The 23,506-nt window shown below is 43.9% G+C and overlaps 1 protein-coding gene across 1 annotated transcript; it reads left to right on the forward strand.

Moving 5' to 3' along the window:
* The first annotated feature begins 1,489 nt into the window (after positions 1–1,489).
* On the forward strand, positions 1,490–21,792 carry LOC147454941 (uncharacterized). The gene is made up of 5 exons (XM_086516773.1): positions 1,490–2,252; positions 2,336–2,587; positions 2,699–2,842; positions 3,004–3,693; positions 21,086–21,792. The coding sequence occupies exons 1-5, from the start codon at positions 2,145–2,147 to the stop codon at positions 21,311–21,313; spliced, it is 1,422 nt and encodes a 473-aa protein (XP_086372899.1). The 5' UTR covers positions 1,490–2,144; the 3' UTR covers positions 21,314–21,792.
* Positions 21,793–23,506: the final 1,714 nt, after the last annotated feature.

Genomic DNA, 23,506 nt, shown 5'->3' on the forward strand with positions numbered 1-23,506 from the left:
AGCTGCACAACAAGTTTTAGAACTTTTCTCACGTAGGAAAATAAACCATTTGGAGCGGCATAACGCTGGCCATAACTAGTTACACCTGCAGAAATGAGTTGAGTAAGGTACTTAATTGAAGCTGGACATACTGTTCAGCTGACCACTGGGTCTTGTTGCACAGAAAGCTGCTATGATCACTGCATGAGGAAGGCGCAGGTAGGTTGATAATTAGGTGTTGAGGCTTCACTGCAAAAGAAGGACAATTCCAATATGCCGATAGGGCAGCAAACAATGACATTGTCTACCTTGTACTGCTGTAATGAATAGGGAGGAGATTGGCCTACAGACTCTATGTTATTGAAGAATGCTCTAGTCATGTCGACTAGGTAGGCTTTTCTTCATGGCTCTTCGCTTTCATGTGAACATGTATAAGGTGGGCTTTGGTTAACTATAAGGTGCCATACGTACAACTAGCTGGGCGTTGCCACTTCCAGCACATGATGAGAAGTCAGTAGGATCAACGTTTGATGGCTCCATTAAAGCTCATGCGCGAGCAAAGCCATCATCGCCTACTAGCCCCGTCCGTCATAGCCTTCTCTCTCTCTCTCTCTCTCTCTCTCTCTCTCTCTCTCTCTCTCTCTCTCTCTCTCTCTCTCAAAGTGTGGACATAGACAAACCTGCAGACAATGCTTCGACCTGCTTCTGGGGAACCTGCGAGTTGCTTGTGGAGAAGATCGAATTGCTTCTGCGAGCAATTGAGCAATGCAGAGTGCTTTTTTTCAAAAGTCACTTGGTAGCTTTTCACGCGGAGTCTTTTTTATTTAAAGGTTTTTTGGGCAGCGATGTTTTTTCTTAAATTTAAATTCAATGCCACGTGGTGGCTTCTGCCTTCAGATAATAGAAAAAGATCCTTTGGCTCACCAAGTAACAAGGTGGCCGTGGGTTTTCGAGGGGAGATGTTGCCCAAGGATTGGATGGTCCCAAATTACAGCCTAAGGTGTGAGACGACCTGAAGTTTCTAGCTAGCCTGAATCTACCTTATCACCCACAATTTACAAAACAAAACATCTCAAATTTGGAAAAGGGAAAATTACCAGAATACCCTAAGCAATGAGTCTTCTTATGAAAAGCTACAAATTTTTTAATCTTTGGAGAAATTTAATTTCACAACCAAGGGTATTTTGGGAATTTTGGAAAATTTGAAGGGCATTTTGAGAATTTATGACTAAATATTGGGGGTGTTTTGGGAACTTTTGAAATTTGAGGGGTGTTTGGGAATTTCCGGGGTATTTTGGTAATTTTCCCTTTGGAAAAATGCTTCGGATGAAGTTTGCCCATGTAAGATAAAAATCTGCGGAAAAGTTTTAGTTATGGCTCACATGTAGTTTATTCATTACTGCACTCGATTCCTTGGAATCCCGTCGATTGCTGAACGATTCGAACGCGGATCTCCGGAAGATATTACCAAACTAGAAATCCGTCATGGACGTCACTGAGTTCTGAGGGGACTTGAAAATAAAAAGAAAGCTGGTCTCCCGTTGCTTCCTCCTGCTTCATGCCCGTCCCCATCCCGGCCTTTGACTGTTACTTCTTCTTCGTCCTCGCCTCTGTCTCCGGTTTCTTCCTTGCCTTCGTCGCCTGCTTTGTCCCCCTTCCTCTTCATTTTTTTCTAGTTTCAGTGCCGACGCAGTGCAGCATCGCCCCACCACAAGGATCTCTCTAGATTCCCTTGACCTTTTTATTTTTTCCAGCTCGGTACCTCCTACTGCTGTTTCACCTTGATGCAATAAGCCCGGTCGTCTGAAGCGGGCCATGGCCTTCAGGCCTGCTGTACGCAGTACGTAGACGAGCAATTGGTCTCTACACGCATCTGGTAGATCATATCAAGAGCAGTCACTTCCTGGCTACTGGGACTGTTCAACGCTTCACGGCCACCGTCGATCTCGTCTAGGGAATGCACAGACAAAGCTTGTTGGCGATGGTGACTATACTCGATAATCACTTAGCGCTTTTATGTTCTAGCACTGTCATCGGTCAATGGTTCATGGCCACCGTCAATCGATAGAAGAGAGGAGGAGTGCATCAACAAAAGCTGGGGGGACGATGGTGATCATCGTGCTTGTAACTTACAAATAGAAGACAAAACCATCTTTAGTTGCATCATGAAGTCCATGCGAGAGCCATACCATTGCAAACTCGAAGAGTTTTGGCATCGTCAAATTGGACACATCTCTCCCAAAGCTTATGCTCACAGAGTTGGAGGGTGCCAGGTTTTTCTGTCTTAACCTTAGAAATATTGTCTCTCTTAAACAACGATCATCACAAAAAAACGAATTGTGTTGTAACCTGGCAGGATCTTATAGAACGCTTGCACTTGTATGGGAAGCTGGATGGACATGTAGGTTGTGTGAACACAGTTCACTTCAATCCAAGTGGAGAGATTCTGGTATCTGGTTCTGATGACCGCAAAATTGTCTTTTGGGACTGGGCTGCCAAAACATCAAGGCTGAGTTACTGTTCAGGTCATGATAGTAACGTTTTTCAAGCAAAGGTGATGCCCTTCTCAGACGATCGCAGTGTGGTCAGTTGTGCTGCAGATGGGCAGGTGAGGTGTGCTTCATGGATATAGTTCTTGAGCGAAGCACTAGTTTAATCTGCTTATTGGGTGGAAATTGATATAGTGATGCATCTATCATCAATTCTCTCTACCTTTCAGGTCCGGCATGCTCAATTTAAAGAGGATGGAATGGTGGAAACGAAGAAATTAGCAAAGCACCAAGGGCGGGCCCACAAGCTTGCTATCGAACCAGGCAGTCCCCGCCTCTTTTATAGTTGCGGTGAAGATGGGGTAGTGAGGCATGTAGGTCTTTTGTTACTGTTTTTTTTTTCTAGCATGTGGTCAAGTATTTCAATGTCAATTTGTAGGTTGCAATAATTTTTGAAATCATCACTTCTTACTTGTGAAGAGTCTGTAGAATTCAATTTCTTGTTTTAACAATACCTCTCATTTTCTCTTTGAAGTTTGACTTGAGAAGCAACAAAAGCACCAAGTTGTTTTCATGCCTCAGTTCTGCGGCTGGGTCAAATCAGTGGCGCAGACGTGCAGTTGTTCGATTGAATGCAATTGTAATCAACCCTAGAAATCCGCTTTACTTTGCTGTGGGGGGTTCTGATGAGTTTGTCAGGGTTTATGACATCAGAAAAACTCTCTGTGGCACAGGAGATCACCCAGTTGACACTTTTACCCCTTCACATCTAATTGGTTCAGATCAAGTGCACATTACCTGTGTGGCATATTCGTCACAGGAAGAGCTTTTAGCTTCTTATAATGATGAACAGATTTATCTGTTCAAGAAAGATATGGGTTATGGATCAGATCCAAAATCAGCTTCATGTGAAGGTGCAAATGCTTCAACGAAAGAACCGCAAGTTTATGAGGGCCATAGGAATGCTCAAACAGTGAAGGGCGTTAACTTTTTTGGTCCTAATACAGAATACGTGGTGAGTGGTTCAGATTGTGGGCGGATATTTATATGGAAGAAAGCAGGGGGGCAGCTGGTTTCACTAATGCTGGGAGATGATCAAGTTGTAAACTGTTTAGAACCTCATCCTTACGCAACAGTACTTGCAACTAGTGGATTAGATCATGATGTGAAAATCTGGGCACCAACAGCAGAGGATCGACTTCCACTCCCGCCTGATGCGGAAAAGGTCGGTTTGAATTCTTTTCTCTAGCATGTTGTTTTTGTGTGTGTGTGTGTGTGTGTGTGTGTGTGTGTGAGAGAGAGAGAGAGAGAGAGAGAGAGAGAGAGAGAGAGAGAGAGAGAGAGAGAGAGAGAGAGAGAGAGAGAGAGATTGTATTATCGTCCACGGGGTCAGTCTTCAGATATGACCTATGGGACCGAAAGCAAAACACAAAGCATTAGAGACGGTTCCTCCTAGTGAAGGAGTTGTGAGATACATCTCAATAAATGACTGAGGGTCCAAGATGGGTAAAAAAAAAGAAAGGAAAGAAGAACAAAACCTAAGGAGGGGTAGGTGAGGGGAGAGAGGGTTTGGGAGCTCGAAACTCTTGGATAATGGCTTCACCTCTTCGATAAACTGTCCATTTCCTCGTTGTGCGTGCTTAACGCATCTTTTGGAGTTCTACCTTCTTTCGTTTGTGTAACAATATCAGTCTTTGTAAATAATTAGTTTATTTACTTGAAAACAATTATTTTGTAAATAATGAATCTATCTACCAAAAATAATTATCTAATTAGTTGTGTGCACATCAAAATGGAACTAGTAATTCTAGGGCCTCAGTGTGTCTAAATGCGGGCTAGAACACCTCAAGGAGACCCTATCAAAAAATACCCCGAAGCCTTAGTGATTGGGAAATCAGGCCTTCAAAAGGGGTAGACAGTAGCCTTAGATTTTAGGCTCAGAAAAATTACGCGCGTTAGTGCAAGCACAGGAATGAGATGGGGTCCTTAGATCAGTAATGCTAAGGCCTTCACCTATTTTTACTAAGGCCTTAGGATAAGCAAGTTAAATTAACTTTAACTACTTGTGCCCCGATAATTGACCGGACAAGTGTGAACAGGTAGTGTAGGAGCAGTGCGGGTGCAGCATTGTGTCGGAAACCTTTAATGTTCTCATAGAAAGAATTAATGTTAAACATTTGTGAGTTAGTTACACATTGATAAAATGACTTTGGAATTTTTAAAGCTTACGGAGCCAACCTTAAGATCACGGCCGAAACCCTAAGAAGAGGCAACAAAAGAAGTAAAAGTTCCACCAACTTTTGGTACCCCGTTCGGTGGGGCCCAGAGGACATAAAGGCATTAGCTGGACCCTCAATACACACACAAAAAAGTATAGCGCAAAAACTGATAACGTGGCAGCCAGTACGGATCTCCGGATTTCGCGCTGACATGATGACGTGGCAGATTGTACGGACAGTCCCAGATTTTGCGCTGACAGGCTGTACGGATTTTCGCAAAACGTGTTGCTTGTTTTTGGGGCCCCACCTTTTGAGCCAATTTCTTTTGAGTTTCAAGCTTTTCATGTAAACCGCTTTTCAAGGCCAAGGGACTTTAAATAAGTGCAGAGGGCTCAGTCTCTTGCATGCTTCGGTGAGAAGGTGCAGAGCGCGACCGGCATTGTACTAAGTTCAAGTAATAGAAAGAAATACCGAAAGGGGCGACAAGGTTTGGGGCCAATACTCTCTGGGGTAGAATTCCGCCACTCCGTGTCGCGTGTCCTTTCTCTTTCAGTTTAGTTGTTCTTTGGAGTGCTTAAAGTTGTTCAGTCTGTTCTTTCCGTTGGTATGTGATACCTGTCTCGTGACAGTGGTATCAGAGCTTCAGGCGTGTGCTTTTCTGAAAGCATATCGGTCCTACCAAAGAGCAGACAGAGCAAGGTGGCGCTTCTAAAGTTTACTGGAGCTGTATTTGAAGAAATTTCATATCCCGACCTAGACTTATTAGCCACTGTTGGGTTAAAGGCCTAAATAACCGCTTTTTGTACATTTTTATACTTTTGTCTAGGTTCACATTGAACCTAGACACATTTTTTTAAAGTCACTTATAGTAAAAGTGAAAAACCCCAAACTCACTTATTGAGTTTTTTCCAGAAACGTGAGCTCTCTCTTTCCCTGCTTCGATCTCTAGCACTAGCTCTACTGCTCTTTGACTCCTGCTTCTTGCACCAATCGTACACTACATCACGACGCGCACATACCGGTACCTTCTGCTTCGCGCTTTCAACTGATACCAGAGCCCTAGGGTTTCAAAACAGTCCTGTGCAGTCTGCTGGCAGTGAGTTAAAATTGCTCTCATGCAATCAATTTCGCTTCCATCGCGAAGCCCCTTGCTTCCGTAGTTGAAAAGGTCACCAAATTGTCAAAACAGCCAAAAAACAGGCTATTTCTAGGTCAAAACAGGTGATTTACAGGTTATAACATGTCAAAACAGCAATACGCAAGTGTATCAAAGTTGTGGGATCACATGTATTGATGTTTGTCGCGACAAATTGAGTGAAAAGCTGAGTACAGGTGCTTGAAATTGCACATTTCAGCTGAAATTTCAGATTTGGACTCTTTCATGTAAAGAAAGTGTGGCTCTTTGTATGCAAAGTCTTGTGGTTGCTACTATTTGCTGAAATTTTCAGCCTATCGCATCTCTCTTGTATACGCACTTGTGGTTGAGTTGTTATGGGTGCTTCTTCTTCCGCATCTGACACTAAAAGTTTGATGGAAATCAAACGGTTCGATGGTCAAGGCTTCGACCTTTGGCAAGAACGCATGCAAGGTATCCTTTTTTTAAAGGATTGTGAAGATGCATCGGAACAGAATAAGCCACCAGGTTTGTTTGACGAAGAGTGGGCCAGGTTAAATAAGAAGGCTATGGACTACATCAAAATGGCTATCAATGATGACATTTTGACGGACATCAAGCGTTTGGACTCTGCTTATGCAATATGGCAAAAGCTAAAGTCCAATTATGAAAACACCACGCCTGTGAATCAGGTGCATTTGATGCGAAAGTTGGTGAATATGCAGCTTGACGACTCGAAGTTAGCTACTGAGCATTTGAGTGCTTTTACAGGTGTGTTGAGTCAGTTGCAGGACAGTGGGCTTCAACAATTCGATGATAAGCTGAAAGCTATTTTCTTGCTTATGACATTGCAAGATACTTTGGAAACTTTGGTTGTCTCCTTGAGCAACAGTCCCACCCTCACTTATGACGGTGTGAGAGGGTTTGTAGGTTTTGGTCCTTGGAGGCTCCATATTTTGTTATCTCCAGACTCCTGCTTTTCTCTAGTATGATTCTAAATTCTAATTTCTACCGATCTTATCGTCCAAAGTTCGAACGGCGAAGTCTATGATGTTTAAACTTTAAAGTTTTAATGTATTCTGTGGTTTTGTGTTCCAATGCTCTCTCAGTCTCTAGTGTTTTAAACTTGTATATTGTGGTTTTTGTGCTACTCTCTAGTGTTTTCTAGGGTGCCGTATGGTATCCCACGTATGGAATCTTCAGGGGGTCTGAACCGAGCTTGTGGCGGGCTTCCATGCCCGCCCGCGTATGCCGCATGGTTGACGTTAGAAAAAACTATGGTTAGAGTATGTGTTGAAAAGATGAAATGTTGCAACATTTTGTCTGATGATTGATTTGATGAATTTAATGAATGTATACATCTGCTAGAGATCAGTGGGATATGAATGTGATGGCTATTTGAGTCAGGGATGTGATCCTAGTGCATCAAGACTTGTATCTGGATGAGATGATTGGATACTGCTCTTAGTGCATTAAGAGTTCCGGAAGAATGAGATGGCTAGATAGTGATCTAGGTGCATCAAGAGTGCTGGACTAGATGAGCTGACCTAGATTGACTGTGTCATGTGACACATCCCAACCCTATGTGTCAGTGGACAAGCTACACCACAGCAGGGTTCAGTCAGTTCAGTCAAGTCTAGATTAGCAGTGATCTGGCACTTTTGTGAGTCTATTCGTAGACCGTGCATGCCCAATCACTTAGCATAGATGCATATTCTCCGATTGCACACAACATGATCATCGGAATTCCCATTAGAATCCATTAGCATCAGTTAGGGGAATTTTCCAGTGCATTTAGCCTATTTTCCTATTTATTGGTATTTTCACTTATTATTTTTAAGTGACTTTCCAACAAAAGTAGGTAGGGAAATTTTGCTAAGTTAATATATAAACAAACCCAAGTTCACACTTTCTGGCAAAAGAGGCAGCAGGAGCTTCCCGCTCAACAGGTCACTTCTCAGCAGTACCCCCCAGAAGCGTGGCGTTTTGGCTTTGCATCATCACCTATACCATAGAGCCTAGCGTTTTGGATAAAGACCTCAGCCGGTGAGTCCTTTTGCAGTACCGCGGCAACACCAGATCCCCCGCATCCTTTCGCCCTTGCATCATCGCCAAGACCATAAGCATTGTAGTGTTTTGCTCACCAAACCTCAGCACCAACATCAGCAATTCAGCAAACTACTAACGCTAACAACTGCTGCCCATTGCAGCGTTTTCAGCATGGAATAGACCCCCAGATTCAGTGTTTTTAGCAGGTGCTGTCCAGCGTTTTTTCAGCCAAGCTAACCCACCCAAAAACTCAGCCTAAGAGCAGTGACTCCAGCGTTTTTCCTCAGTACATCAGCCCCGAATAAACCAGTCAATTTCAGCCATGAAAACAGTCAGAAGCAGTCATTTTCAGCCACCAAGAAGACCATGAAAATCAGCAGATAAAAGTTCACAGATTTCAGCCATCAAGTCGCCGTCGTCATCACCGTCGTTGTCATTGGCATAGTCACATTGCATCAGTCCATTGCATACGCATTGTACACCTTTGTGCAATCAAAGTAGACCACTCTCGCCGACGAGAGTGGGGCCTTCGGAGGAGGGTTTTACAACCTCTCGGTGTCGTATCCCTTCTCTCTCCTTCTCTCAGTCTCATTCACTTGCACGCACAATATCCACTCACTTTGTTCGTGACCACATCACTCTACAAGACGGAAAGCTCTCTCTTTCCCTAAGAACTAAAAGGAACCTTGAGCAATAAAGATCACTAATCTTGAGAAAATACAACATTCATTCTGCTGCACCTTACATTGGTATCAGAGCTTTGAAAGTGTTTTGCATTACTCAAGGAAAGAACCACAAGAATTTTGTTTGCTTGTTGCGATCGCTCGAACCCAAGTTTACTTGGGCATGGCTATTCCTAGTCGTGTTTTGTTGAAGAGTGACAGGAATCCCAAGAAAGAAGGGCTTGTCCATCCTCCCCTTGTGTCTCTTTTCACTCATTGAGAGCGGACCGTGCACTTAGTGGCCGGCCAATCGACGTGAGGTGGGAAAAAGCAACCTTGGTGTGAGTGCAAGGCATAGTTACCAGGAACGGGAAACCGGAACGGGAACGGGGAATGGGAATGCGGAACAAAATGCCATTCCCTGTTATGGGTACTCACTTTTGAAACACGGAACGGGGATTCGAAACCGGAACTTGGAATGGGAACGGGGATTCGAGACCTGAAAACGACCATTCCCTGTTACTATGGTGCAAGGCCGCCAAGGGGTGCGCCCGCAGAAAAGGGTAGAACTCGGGTGAAGAGAAGATCCTTCTCGAACGCGATTTGGAAGCGAAAGAAACCCTCAAGGACCTCAAGAAACCCTCAAGAACCTCAAGAACCAAGTTCCTCGTGAACTTAAGAACGAAAGATTCTAGTGCATGGTCGTCACCCGAAGCGGCATGGATACTTCGCATTCAGGTGATGAGCATGAGAGAGGTGCAAGGATTCTCCCCACTAGGAGATTTTTCCAACCCTCCCCCTTCGCCATCTACGCCACGAGTTGTCCTCACTCCTATGGAGATGATGGTCAAGTCGATGTTGGACATGATGGCACAACAACAAGAAACGAATCGAGTTGCATTGGCACAACTCGCAAGCAAAGCAGAAGAACAAGCAGCAAAGGACCGTGCACAAGAAGCCAAGGATTGCGAGCACGATGAAAGAAACGCCACACTTGCTGCAAAACAAGAAGAAAATCGACTTGCTCTTGAACGCGAGCGCGATGAACTAAATGCACGAAAAACAGAAAAGGACGTTGAGCGTGAAGCTCAAAGGGAGCTTCGCCATCAAAAATTTATTGCCCAAATCCTAGCCTTGAAGACCGAACCACCCAAAGATCGTGGAAGTTCGTCAAGTGGCACAAGCCACGACGCGGATTCCAACCATCCAGTTACAGAAAAGTTGACTTTCAGTAAGTATGACGGTAAGATGGATGCTACAGTTATTCATTCTTGGTTGCATCAATTTAATGCTTATTTTGCGACAACTAAGAAGACAGGAAATAGCAAAGTTTTGACAGCAGCTATGTACCTCGCCGGTGATGCCATCAATTGGTACCACGCATGGCAAGAGGCACAGCTAGCCGCGCACCTTGAGGCAGCCGACGATTTCACGCCCCTCTTTTAGTTGGGCTGATTTCCAAGACAAGCTCAAGGCGCGGTTTATGCCACCTCAGTACCTGGCACGATTGAAGGACGATTGGCGCGCTCTCAAGCAAAATGGTATGCCGGTTATGTCTTTTTCTAATCGTGTTCTGCAGCTAGGTACCCAATTACGTATGTCGGATGATGAGCGCAAAGAGGCTTTTGTCTTTAGATTGGACGAGTATATTAAGTACGATGTCGAGGTATTCGATCCAATCGATCTCAACAAGGCGGTAGCGATTGCTCTCGCACAGGAGATGAAGCACAACAAGGGAAAGTCTAAGGAGAACAAGACTTCCAACAGTACCTCGCAGACTTCTCAGAACCCTCCGAACGGTAAGAACGGTAAGAATGGTAAGAATGATAACTCTTCTAACCAATCTTCCAACAGTATCTTAACAAAGCATTATTCCAATGAATCTAAGGGTAAGGCTAACACAACTGCTAAACCTAAGCTTACTCCATATGAAAAGGTAGCACAAGGAATTGTAAGAGGTTACATCACTTCGGACGAACAAAGCACTTATTCTAAGGAAGGTCGTTGTTTTCATTGTCACATTAAGGGTCACATAAAACGAACATGTCCTAAGCTTGAGCCGAATGAATCTAAAGAACCCACAGCACCCACTTAATCTGTCAATGCAATGAATGATAACACGATTGTGCCCAAAGTTTCTCAGGACCCTCCCATTGATGATTCTCTCATTAAATGTTATGGTCGTACGTCGGGGCACCGTTTTGTCATATTGTTTGATCCAGGTAGTATGCATGATGTGATCAGTTCCTCTCTTGTTGAGAGAGCCCGCCTCGAGGTTAGTCCGAGATCTCCTATCGAGGTCTCTGGCTTTCGTCCCGGTATGGACGCTCTCATCACAGAGGAATGCCTTGATGTGTTGTTTGCAATTCAACAGACTGCCTTCACTAGAAGATTTGTTGTTTCTCCTCTCTCAGGATGTGATATGATTTTGGGCATTCGATGGTTTCGTGAGACTAACGCTCTCATTGATTTTGAGGCTAACACTTTAACTCTCAATGCCAAAAGTGATTCTCCTACTATCTTTCATGGAATGGACACTGCTCCTTCTCCATCTCTCATTGCTAATATGCAGGACAAGGTTGAAAGGATTCGGGATAAGGAGATTCTCTCAGTCTCTCTTTCTCTACAATATGACACATAGGATTTGCATGATTATGAGAAGCATGATGATATGAAGGATAATGATTTGCATGATGATTTGGATGAAAAAGACAAGCATGATGAGTTGCATGAAGATGATGTGATTGTTCACAAGGATGATGTGTTAGTGGATGCTTTTGCTAGCGAAGCTAACCTCGTTGTAGATTCGAGCAGTCACGAAGATCTGATATGGGCTTTCTAGTCGAGGCCCAAAGAACCCTCCCAGGAAGTATTATGTGCTCGCATGATTGATACACACGCATTGTTCGAGTGTTTCATTCGTGACGGGTTCCTGTATTTTAGTCAGCATCGTTATGTGATTCCTTTTACTAGGCATGACATATTGTATGTTGAGCATGTTTCTATCATGGATGAGCACGAATGTATGCGGATTGTTCATGAAAAGTTGAAAAGTTTGTATGTAAGGAAGTCACATTCCATGTCTCTTCCTTCGCATGACACAGTTTCCAAACGAGCACATGATTGTATGAGCACCAAGCATGGGCATTTCCATTGTGATTTGCCACAGTTGATTGATTTTGATCAAACAGAAAAGATTCGATCTCATTGTTTGCATGTGGTTGATGAACGGTTTGTCACTCCATCTATTTGTTCATCTACATTGCATACACAGTCTTTAGCAAAGACAAGATTTTTTTCCTTCACTTGAGGTGGAATGGGTATGTTCATGGTTTTGTGTTGGAGATGGTTTCAGGAATTTTCAGCCATGGAGATTCTTGAAGACGAAAGAAGTAGGACTCTACACGAAGTTGAAGCAAGGAAGGAGATTCAGAAGACTTTGTGTCGCTTTCGGCGCAACCCAAAGAAGCAAGCGTTGCAGACCTTTATGAAGTTCAAGTACCGCACGACCCACACATCACAGTGGGCCGGCGAAGAGTCCCTTCCAAGATTCCGGATACTATTGGCGATCTCCCTCGACGCCATACAGTTCGGTACCAGTACCTCACTTTGAAAAGGAGAGGATGCCACGTGACACATCCAAACCTTATGTGTCAGTGGACAAGCTACACCACAGTAAGGTTCAGTCAGTTCAGTCAAGTCTAGATTAGCACTGATCTGGCACTTTTGTGAGTCTATTTGTAGACCGTGTATGCCCAGTCACTTAGCATAGATGCATATCCTCCGGTTGCACACAGCATGATCATCGGAATTCCCATCAGAATCCATTAGCATCAGTTGGGGAATTTTCTAGTGCATTCAGCCTATTTTCCTATTTATTGGTATTTTCACTTATTATTTTTAAGTGACTTTCCAACAAAAGTAGGTAGGGCAATTTTGCTAAGTTAATATATAAGCAAACCCAAGTTCACACTTTCTAGCAGAAGAGGCAGCAGGAGCTTCCCGCTCAACAGGTCACTCTCAGCAGTACCCCCAGAAGCCTGGCGTTTTGGCTTTGCATCATCACCTATACCACTGAGCCTAGCGTTTTGGATAAAGACCTCAGCCGGCGAGTCCTCTTGCAGTACCGCGGCAACACCAGATCTCCCGCATCCTTTCGCCCTTGCATCATCGCCAAGACCATAAGCATTGTAGCGTTTTGCTCACCAAACCTCAGCACCAACATCAGCAATTCAGCAAACTACTAACGCTAACAACTGCTGCCCATTGCAGCGTTTTCAGCATGGAATAGACCCCCAGATTCAGTGTTTTTAGCAGGTGCTGTCCAGCGTTTTTTCAGCCAAGCTAACCCACCCAAAAACTCAGCCTAAGAGCAGTGACTCCAGCGTTTTTCCTCAGTACATCAGCCCCGAATAAACCAATCAATTTCAGCCATGAAAACAGCCAGAAGCAGTCATTTTCAGCCACCAAGAAGACCATGAAAATCAGCAGATAAAAGTTCACAGATTTCAGCCATCAAGTCGCCGTCGTCATCGGCATAGTCACATTGCATACGCATTGTACACCTTTGTGCAATCAAAGTAGACTACTCTCGCCGACGAGAGTGGGGCCTTCGGAGGAGGGTTTTACAACCTCTCGGTGTTGTATCCCTTCTCTCTCCTTCTCTCAGTCTCATTCACTTGCATGCACAATATCCACTCACTTTGTTCGTGACCACAACACTGTGCAAGACGGAAAGCTCTCTCTTTCCCTAAAGAACTAAAAGGAACCTTGAGCAATAAAGATCACTAATCTTGAGAAAATACAACATTCATTCCTCTGCACCTTACAGACTGTTTGCACTTCAGTGTTCAGTGTGAACTAAGTGTTTAATTTGCGATTGCATGCTTTGTGAATGTACTGTCTTGTGGGGATGGTCATTGGCATGTCTGCTTGAAAGGTGAGAAAGGATATGAATCTGATAGTAGCGAGACATCCGCGAAAAGATTAGCACGGTCTGGATTTGATTGCTAAGTAAGTTACAATGATCATGATTTGCATCCAAGATCTCCGGGGAAATGTGATGTGATTGATTGGTGAGTGAAGTCTTTGTACAAGTGCTAGATGTGTGTAGTCTGGTACAAGGGTACAAAAAGTCGATGTTTATTGAGCTAGTTTTTTTTATCTTTCCTTTTCTTCCACGCTCGGCTGTTGCTCTGTAACTTTGTGGCTTATCTTCTCTAGTTCATCTTCTTAAGAATTCTGTCCAGCTCTTTCTGTGAGTACAGGTTCCGCTTTTTCTGCAGTCATCTGTCCTTTCAGCTTTCCTCCCGACCTGAGAGGAGAATCTGTCATGAGGCTGTGGCAACCACTAAGCTTAGTTGTTGGTTTCTTTTCCTTGATTTTTATTTAATTTTTGGGACCCTCTTTTTGAAGTCACAAATGGCCGAGACATTGTGTGGCTACTGTGAAATGGCTGATGGCCGAGAGTTTCACCCGTAGCCAGGTAGGACAGGTCGCCATGAGATTGTTTTTGCCAATGGGCACTGAAATACGAACAAAAGGGTGTCTAGGCTCATTTCAAAGTCATTAAGGCCCCTCGCTACACTTTATAAATCGGTGGGTACTAGGAATTAACTCAAAAAGAGGCAAATTGGACACATGGCGGCTCCGAATGCATTTTCCCAGTCCAATATGAAGAGGGGGCAGGCCCGCCCAAAATGAGAGAGGAGGGTGATTTTGGCTTCGTGAAGTGAACCAGTGTGGGGTGTAGGTGATTACAGCTTGAATAGAAAGCTTGCCTTCTCCCTTGTTTTATGTAGTGGGATGATTCCGCTCTCGTGTACCTCTCTCCCCCTTTGAATACAAAATTGTAATGCCCCGCTTGAGGGCTTTCCATATGTATGTACAGTTGTGTGGGTTCATGCGCGTATGCCGAGGCAAGAGCCTCTTGTCTAGGTACTGGATTAGCTAATTGCTAATCCCCCGTAGGTACAAATGAATTCAGAGAGATTTCACGTGAGAAATCTCGTCCGATTCAAAGGACAAGTAGCCCTACAGGTGTGGGAGTATGAAGGCTTGCTATGGATGCGACCGGCACTCAAAACAGAGCCCGAAACATTGAATTACAGCTGCTGTATATTTTTGCAGGTTTAGGGTTTTGACCCTAATTGATCCTTAATACCCCTAGGAGCTTCGGGTAAGCGTTGGGATCACTGTATAGGTGATCTGGTGCATTTTCAGGGCAGAAAACAAAGTATTCAGCGTGCTGCAGATTCTCGCCAGGTTTGGGAAAGTGTCCGTATGCGCTGGGAAAGTCACCTTTAGCATGGGGATTTTGTTTGTGAAGCCTCCTACTGTGGTTGTGTTACCGAAATCGGGCTAGAGTAGGCCATCTATAGCTCTGTAAAAGCGGGACAGCTCGAAGGAACTTGCAGGTTTTCTCCCAAGTTCTATAAGAATAAAGAAATACCGAAAGGGGCGCCAGTCTTTGGGGCCTACAAGGTGTCGCTGTCTGCTTGGGCCTACAAGTGTTAATTAAAGTCAACAGGTTTATTCGTGAAGTTTTCCTCTGTGTTGTAAAGTCAAGTAAAGTTTATCGAGTAAAGAATTGGGTGAAAGCTAAAGTCTACCGCCCTACGGGCCGGTTTCAAAATCAATGGCCTCTCGCTATCTCAAGTAAATCTCATCGGCTAATCCTTCAGGTGTTTCGCAAATCTTCGGTCTCTGGAGTACTTGATTAATCTTTTCACACATGTGTCAACCTGTAGTTGACGTTTGTACTCCGTTCTGGCAAAGTTTTCCGCCACGAATTTGTCCAAATCTTCATTCTTTTCTTCAGTTTTCGCGTCAGATTTCAACTTTTCTTTGCCTACCCACCGAGAGGTGTTCTCTCTGTCAGATTCTCCGCGAGATCCCATGTGTAATCTGGGGTTCTTTAAAGCTTATGCCCTGTAAGACAGAGCGATGAAGATGGGGCGTGCTCGATGCGTGATGAAGTAAGGGTGGGAGTGGCTAATAAACCCGGGGTTGCGGCACGAAGATTCTCACACATACATGCGGGGTTGGGACATGAAGATTCTTTCACATACAGATTATTAGCCGGGGTCTGGACACGAAAATTCTTTCATATAGGTCTCGATTGTTCTGTCATGTTCTATGTGTGCTGAAAAAGGATCAAATCCTTCATAGAAGAAGAATCTTTCTGAGCTCTGATACGAATGTAACATGCTTGGACACTCCAAATCAAATTGTTGGAGGAAAGTAAGAGCCTTCGTCTTGTCCTCGAATCCGCTAAAAGTATCAAACTTCACTACTACACCACCTTCTTTGTATGGTTTTGGCAATTCATGGGGAAGTGTCTACAACATGGGCATTGTAATAGGGATCATCGGTGCCCGCTGGCCATTGACATTTTCAGTCACCGGTTCCATATTTGCCTGTTGGTTGGAAAAACCAGCCATGCCAAAGAACCCCAAACTAGCCCTGATTGCACTAAAACACTTGCTGCATGCCAATGTTACAATACATGGGGTTTGGCACCATGTCCCATGTCACAAATTGCTGACGTGTCAAGCCACTAAAGAACGGAGCCAACATGCAGATCCCGGCCGAGGGGCCTAAACCCTAAGAAGAAGCAGAAGCAACAAAAGATGTTTTGTCAAGTTATAAAGTCTTGCCGAGTGGCCTATTTTTAAAGAAGAGTTACCTTCCGACCAATGGAATAGATCCCGGCCAAGGGGCCTAAAACCTAGAAGAAGAAGAAGAAACAAAAGGAATCCTCGACCAACTCATAGATCAGTGAGGACAGAGGGGCCTAAAAATCCTAAAAGTCAAAGAAAACTTGTTTAAAGCGCCCGAAAGTGGCCCAAACGAACTTAGACAAGTTTATAACCTCAAAATATGATGACGTGGCACTTGTAAGGACATCCTGGAATTAGCGGTGGATTTTTAGGAAAATCTCGAAATTGTAGGAAAGTGCTTTTTTGGGGTTAGCTTTTCATATTTGATGCTTTTAGGCTTTGGGCCTTCAAATATGAGCTTTAGGATCCCTCTCTAGTACTCTTCAGCGTGCAGATTGCAGAGGAGATGCTCCCCGACTGTTGTACTTTGCGAATCAGCAATATAAAGAAATACCGAAAGGGGCGCCAGCGTTTGGGGCCAATGCTGTCTTGGGATAGAACTCCGCCACTCCCCGTCTCGTGTTGTGCATCTCTTTCAGTTTGGTTGTTATTTAAAGTGCTTAAAGTTGTTCAGTTTGTTCTTTTCCGTTGGCACGTGGTGTCCGTCATCGTTACAGTGGTATCATAGCTTCAGGCGTGTGCTTTTCTGAAAGCATACTGGTCCTATCAAAGAGCAGACAGAGCAAGATGGCGCTTCCAGATTTTACGGAAAACTTTATGAAAGAAGCTTTGTGTCCGACCTCGGACTTATTAGCCACTTCCACCCTTACTCCATCGCGCATTGGGTGCGCTCTCGTCTTCATCGCTCTGTTTTACATGGCATAGGCCGTAAAGATCACTTGCAAGAGAAGGATCAAATTATTTTTTTAAGCCGTTGTTTTTTCTCAGAGGAAATGCCATGCAGTGGTGGATGTCTATAGCTACCAAGCTGCTCACTCCAAGGACTTGGCAAGCTTTCAAGAAAATTTTGCCCGAAGTTACATGCCTTCAGACATCTTCCTTCGGATTGCAGCTTCTGGTAGACGGGGTATCTTGAAAGGCTTGCCTTAGAAACCCTAGCAAATTACAACTTGAAATTTCTCGACATCTCTCAGCAGGTGTCTCTTCTCAAACCAACCTCGATGTTGACATTGCTTTTTAAGTTTGAATCTGTTTGGAGAGTTGTTTGGTGATCCTGTTTAGAAATTATTTGAAATGGATGGTATTTGTTTTGAACGTGTATTGGTGCCGATTTGAATTAATACTGGTTTCAATAGTTGGTGATCTACTCCCAGGTGTAGTAGTGAGAAATGTTGTTTTGGTATTGTTTGAACCTCGGAACAACGCACATGGGATGTTTGGGAGCGTTTCGTTGTATGTTGGAAAACCTTCGAACGACGCAGACGGGGTGTCTAGGGAGCGTTTGGTTGTATGCTTGAACCTCCAAAAGACGTAGACTGCGGTCTGGGGGGGGGGGGGTGTTTGGTTGTAAAAGGCCTCTATATCTCCCGGCCCGGACCTTGCTAGTTTATGCGGGAGGAGTAATGAGGGAATCGTTGAATAGCTCATGGCCCGGAAGTTGATGGTTATTTGCGGGGCGAGTGTTCATCGGTGACTTTATGTTTCTATGTCTTGTAACATGGATATGTGAGCATTTGTGTTGCATTGTGATGTGCCAACCACTGAATATATTCCTTATTGGATGAGATTCTTCTAAGAAGCCAGCGACCCAGGAAATCAAGAGCTCTGATATGGAATGAGGATATACTCCTTATCGGATGAGATTCTTCTTGGAAGCCAACGACCCAGGAAATCAAGAGCTCCGATTTCGAGCGAGAAAACTGGTTGTCCCTCGGAAAGACTCTCGGAAATTTTTGAGCTAACTTGAGTTGTTTTGCAGTTATGTTCTAATCGTGGACGATTACTCTCTTTCAAGAAGGGGGGATGTCACAAATTGCTGACGTGTCAAGCCACTAAAGAACAGAGCCAACCTGTAGATCCTAGCTGAGGGGCTTAAACCCTAAGAAGAAATAGCAAAAGAAGTAGAAGGAGCAAAAGATGTTTTACCAACTTATAAAGTCTTGCCATGTGGCCTATTTTTAAAGAAGAGTTCCCACCAAGTTCCAACCAATGGAATAGATCCCGGCCGAGGGGCCTAAAACCTAGAAGAAGAAGAAGAAACACAAGGAATCCTCGATCAACTAACAAATCAACGGCCAAGGGGCTTAAAAACCCTAAAAGTCAAAGAAAACTTGTTTAAAGCGCACGAAAATGGCCGAAACGAAGACAGACAAGTTTATTATCTCAAAATATGATGACATAGCACTTGTACGGACATCCCAGAATTTGCTGTATTTTTTTGGGGCCAGCTTTTCATATTTGATGCTTTAAGGCTTTGGGCCTTTAAACATGAGCCTTGGGGCCCTCTCTGACACTCTTCAGCGCGCAGATTGAAGAGGAGGTACTCCTCGGCTGTTGTACTTTGTTAATCAACAAGAATAAAGAAATATCGAAAAGGGCCCAAGCATTTGGGGCCAGTGCTCTGAACTCCGCCACTCCCCATCTCGTGTCGTGCATCTCTTTCAATTCAGTTGTTATTTGAGGTGCTTAAAGTTGTTCAATCTGCTGTTTTCTGTTGGCACGTGGTGCTCGTCACCGTTACACCGTGTATACCCCAAAGACTGTTCATGGCATGTACTGCTGGTTTCTAGGCGCATAACCAATCATGCTTTGAAGCACAGATCCACCCCCGAAATACCCAAGATGTATGTGGGTGGTGGAAAAACCTGACGCATAGCCTAGAAATTAGTTCCCTGTCCATTTAAACCAACATTTGGACTCCGAAAGGTGGCTGGTTGAATTGGTAAAGCCTGTGGAAGTAGTGTTCTAACCATTTGTTCGTGGACGGAAGGAATTTTCCTTGGAGCCCCAACTGACTCCGTAACATGCGAGTGCTCCGTGCCCTACTCGGATGCATAAGGGCCCTGGGCTTGAGCCTCAATGGGCTCTCCTGCATGAGAAAGTTGCCTTGTCTGCTATGACACTGGTGGCGCTTTCAGAAATTTCATAAACCTAGGATTTTGCACCAACCGAGAAAACACATTCATAGCAGCAACCAATTCTGTCCAGAATGCATCCTCTTCTAGTTGCCAGTCATAAACCCTTGCACTTGTAGAGCATTCACATCAACAAAAGGCACAAACAAAGGTGACTGTGAACTCTCGCCAACCTCGAACACCGGAGGTACAACCAGTCTATGCTGCGAAGAGGAACCCTCTTCCTGGCGTCATTTGTCTTGTTAGCCATAATGTAATTCCAAGTTCTTGTGCTTTGTGTCTTCGCCAAAAACCAACCAAGGCTCACTCTTTAAGGAAAGGGTGATTCTGTCTTAGCAACGAATCCATGAAACCGGCCCCAAAGACTGGCATCCCTTTTGCTATTTCTTTATTCTTATTGCACTTGAGCAAACCTGTAAAATTCTACAAGCTGTCCCACTTCTATCAAGCTGAAATTCCCCTACTCTAATCCAATTTCGGCAGCATAACCACAATAGAAGTCTCCACGAACAAAATCAAAAGTAAACAGTGACTTTCCACGCACATCAGAGCTCTTTACAAAACTTGTCGAGAAATTACAGCACGTTGAAATCTTTGTTTTTGGCCTCCAATATGCACCATATCACCTGTTCGGTGATTCCCTAGCTTCCTCGAAGCTCCTAAACCTGTAGGCATCAAAACTGGCCAAACCCTAAACGTGCAAAAAATTACAATAAGCTGTAATTCTCTGTTTTGCACTCCGATTTGTGTGCCGATCACTCCTGTGAGTAGCCCTCGAGCTCCTGCACCTGTAGGGTCACTTGCCCTTTGAGATTCCTCGCGGGAGATCTCTCCAAGTTGTCCTTTAGAGGCTCCTCTGGCGATATCTTGTAGTTTAGGTGTGAAACCCTAAAGTTGCAGAAAAACACAGTAGGCTGTAATTTTCTGTTTCGCATCATTTAACAGGCCTACGCGTGTCTCAGAAGCTCCGGCTCACAATGGGACAGTTCCCTTGTAAATTGCACGAGTTTTCACGCGAGAAAACTTCGCATTCCTTTGCGATGGAACTGTGCGTACCTGCGGGGGATTAGCAATTAGCTAATCCGGTTCTTGTACAAAAGGCTCTTGCCTTGGCAAACACGCATAAAACCCTCAGAATTGTACATGGTCATCTGAGAAGCCCAGCTAGAAGGGCATTACCATATGTGCAAAGGGGGGAGAGAGATGCATGAGAGCAAATCATCTTGCTACATGAGACAAGGGAGAAGGCAAGCTTTCCATTAAAGGTGTAGAACGTGAAAATCCACCACAAAGCTGAAATATCAGCTTTTTCAGCCTCATATTGGGCGCACCCCTCTTGGATGAGACCTTCTGGAGTGAGAGTTGACCTGCACTGTAGGTTGCTCTCCTACTGCCATGTGTCCAGTTTGCTCCTTTTGGATTAATTCCTGGTACCCACCAACTTATAAAGTCCTTCCGAGGGGCGTAAATGACTTTAATTGAGCCTAACCACTTTTTTACCAGTCGGATTCCAGATCTTGTGGCTGCCTTGCCTTGACTCTTGCGGGTGAAACTCTCGGCCAATGGCAGTTTCACACTGGCCATGCAATGTCCGGGCATTTGTGATTTTAACAGGAGGGTCCCAAAAATTAAATAAAAATTAAGGGAAAGAAACCAACAAATATATATAGTGGTTGTCATTGTCTCGTGACAAAGAGAGAGCCCTCTAGTTTATCTTAAAACCTTCCTACTGCTTCTGCATCGCATCTAAGCTGAAACCAAGATTGTTGGATTTCAGTGCAACCAGTCTGCTCCAAATAAGCATGTGCTTGTTATGTAAATTGGTTTGGAATTTTCTTTCCGTGGATCCTATAAGCTGCTTACTGTCTTCTTTTTAGGTGATGGAGATGAATAAGAACAATCGAGAAGAGCGAACACCTTTTGCCATAATACCAGATGTGATGATGCATCTGCTGCGAGTGCAGAGGCTTCATGCCAGGAGGCATGGACGTTCCAGTGAAGATGGCATGAGAGCCCATGATGATGACAGTGGTGGCATAAGGGTCGAGGATGGTGAGAGCGATTCTTCGTCTGATGATGGCTCTCAAGAATGTATAATCAGCTGACAGCATGAGAGGTTTGGGGCCTGATTTGTCACAGAAGAAAGTGCCCTCTTGTAATTGTCCTCTTACCTGCTGCATCTACTTTTCTATCAAATTGTTGCACCTTACCTGCAGGAGATGCTTATGTGATTCATAGGGGATACATCTGCTGGAAGAAGACTGTGTTTTCCCTCGCCTTAACTAGCAATTCCTCAATCTTAACATTTGCTAAATGTATCAGTTTCACCAGCCCACGGCCTGTTCCTAATTCCTTGTTGGTATCCTTCAGGAATGAGTGCTCCTTTGTGTATAGTTTTATAGCCGAAGACACATGCTTATCACTATTACTCAAGGTCAAGTTTGAAGGACATAACACCAGTCCTATCTATATGGTATGACCTAGTTTTGGATGGAAAGTGGTAGCCATCAATATATTGCGCTTATTTTAGGCTGGTGACTGAAATTCGGTACGCCATTTTAAAGAAAGCTGTAGATTTGTCTAACCTTGATTATGAGAGCACATGGAAACAGAGTAAAGTGAATCTATCCAGGTCAAGACTTGGAAAACGACTATTCAAAGGGGATTCAAAGCTGACTTTGGTTGATTCTATTCTTTAGCTTTTCCGTGTTATAGCTATATAATCACTTGGAGACCACCTCTCTCACATGTTTCATCATGAGTAGACTTGGATAATTTCTAGCTTGTACATTATAATGTCTAATGGTGCTTAACACATGGTATCGTCACTTACGGTCTCCACGGTTTCAAAAATAACAAGCATTGCAAAAGTGAAGGGTGTGTAGGAGATGAAAAGCCTCACTCTATATGAAGAGGGTGCCTCGCATATACACAAGCCTCTACCTTGGTTTTCTTTTCCTTGAATTTGGGGTAAGCCATTCTCTCTCTCTTTTACCTCTCTCTTTGTGTGTTTACCATCGTTGACTTGCATATAATTTTACTTCAGCCTACCAAGACAGATATTTATAAGGATTCTTGAGACAAACACTAGATTTCACATTTTTTTCTGAATTTATCTAAACAATTGTAGGTTGACTGTACAACCTCTTTCTATATAACATTATGACAAACATGATTCATCTGAAGTTGCTATGCTATTGTGTATATGGTCTACTTTTTTTCCCTTACAAAGATCATAATTTCTCTTGTGACATATTCTTCATGACGAGCGACAAAAAAGTTAGTCATCTTCCAGTGGTCCTTGTTTTAGTGGCACGCCAGCTAGGTTTCCCTAACTTGGACACTTTACAATGGACAATGCACCTCAACTGTTGTACTAGGTTGCATAGTCTCTCCACTAGTGAGAACCATTCCACTTTCTCCTACCAGCCCTAACCTCTTTGGCTCTATTTGAGGATAGCTCAACTTCAATGTTAAACACCCATCCTTTTCCCCTATCCACTTATCATAGCATGCCTTTGCATCCATAGTAGTCAAGGAAATGCATAGCTCTACACACACTCCTCTTACCCATACATTTGGCATGAGAAGAGGACATGGACAAATGAAAGGACGGTATGGACACATTGTAATTGTAGCACCCAAAGTTGAGGACATGGTCGAGCTTGAAACTCTCCTTTCAAGCGTCCTAGCAATGGTGGGTCCAACCCTTGGCTCATAGTGGCTAGCCCTTGGCTTGCTATCCTTATGTAAGAGGTTTTCACTTTCACTTAGAACTACTTGGATCATGATCATGATATTGGGAACTTTGATTGTTCAAGTTTTTCTTCTCTAGTTGAAAGCTATGATTAGTTTCAAGTTATAGGGATTTTTTGACGGGAACCCATCTTACACATGGTAACATAACTAGGTTTTAAACAAGATAACCAATAGAATTCGAAGCCTTGCACCTATTTCTTGGTTTGATGATTAGGTTGCACATCTTGAAGTGACCAATGATATGCCCAAACTACTCAGCTAGGAGACTCTTTGAAATTTATAGTACGAGAGGAATCCAAGGAGGTACAAGCACTGCCTCTCATCGGCTTCCAAAGGGATACATAACATAGGGATTCCCTCCCACGGCGAGTATATTTACGCACTCTCTTTTATTGCCACAATGCAAACGTTTGTATATTTTAAACATCGAAAGAACTTAGGGTTGTTCACACTTTATTTTCTAGGTCCTTTAAATCCAAGGAAACATCAGTCATCCGTCGCAGGTCCACAAGTTTAAAGGTGCAACTTGTCTATGATTA

This window comes from Adiantum capillus-veneris, chromosome 7, assembly GCF_014529385.1.
Source record: "Adiantum capillus-veneris isolate H3 chromosome 7, ASM1452938v2, whole genome shotgun sequence".
Lineage (NCBI taxonomy): Eukaryota > Viridiplantae > Streptophyta > Polypodiopsida > Polypodiales > Pteridaceae > Adiantum > Adiantum capillus-veneris.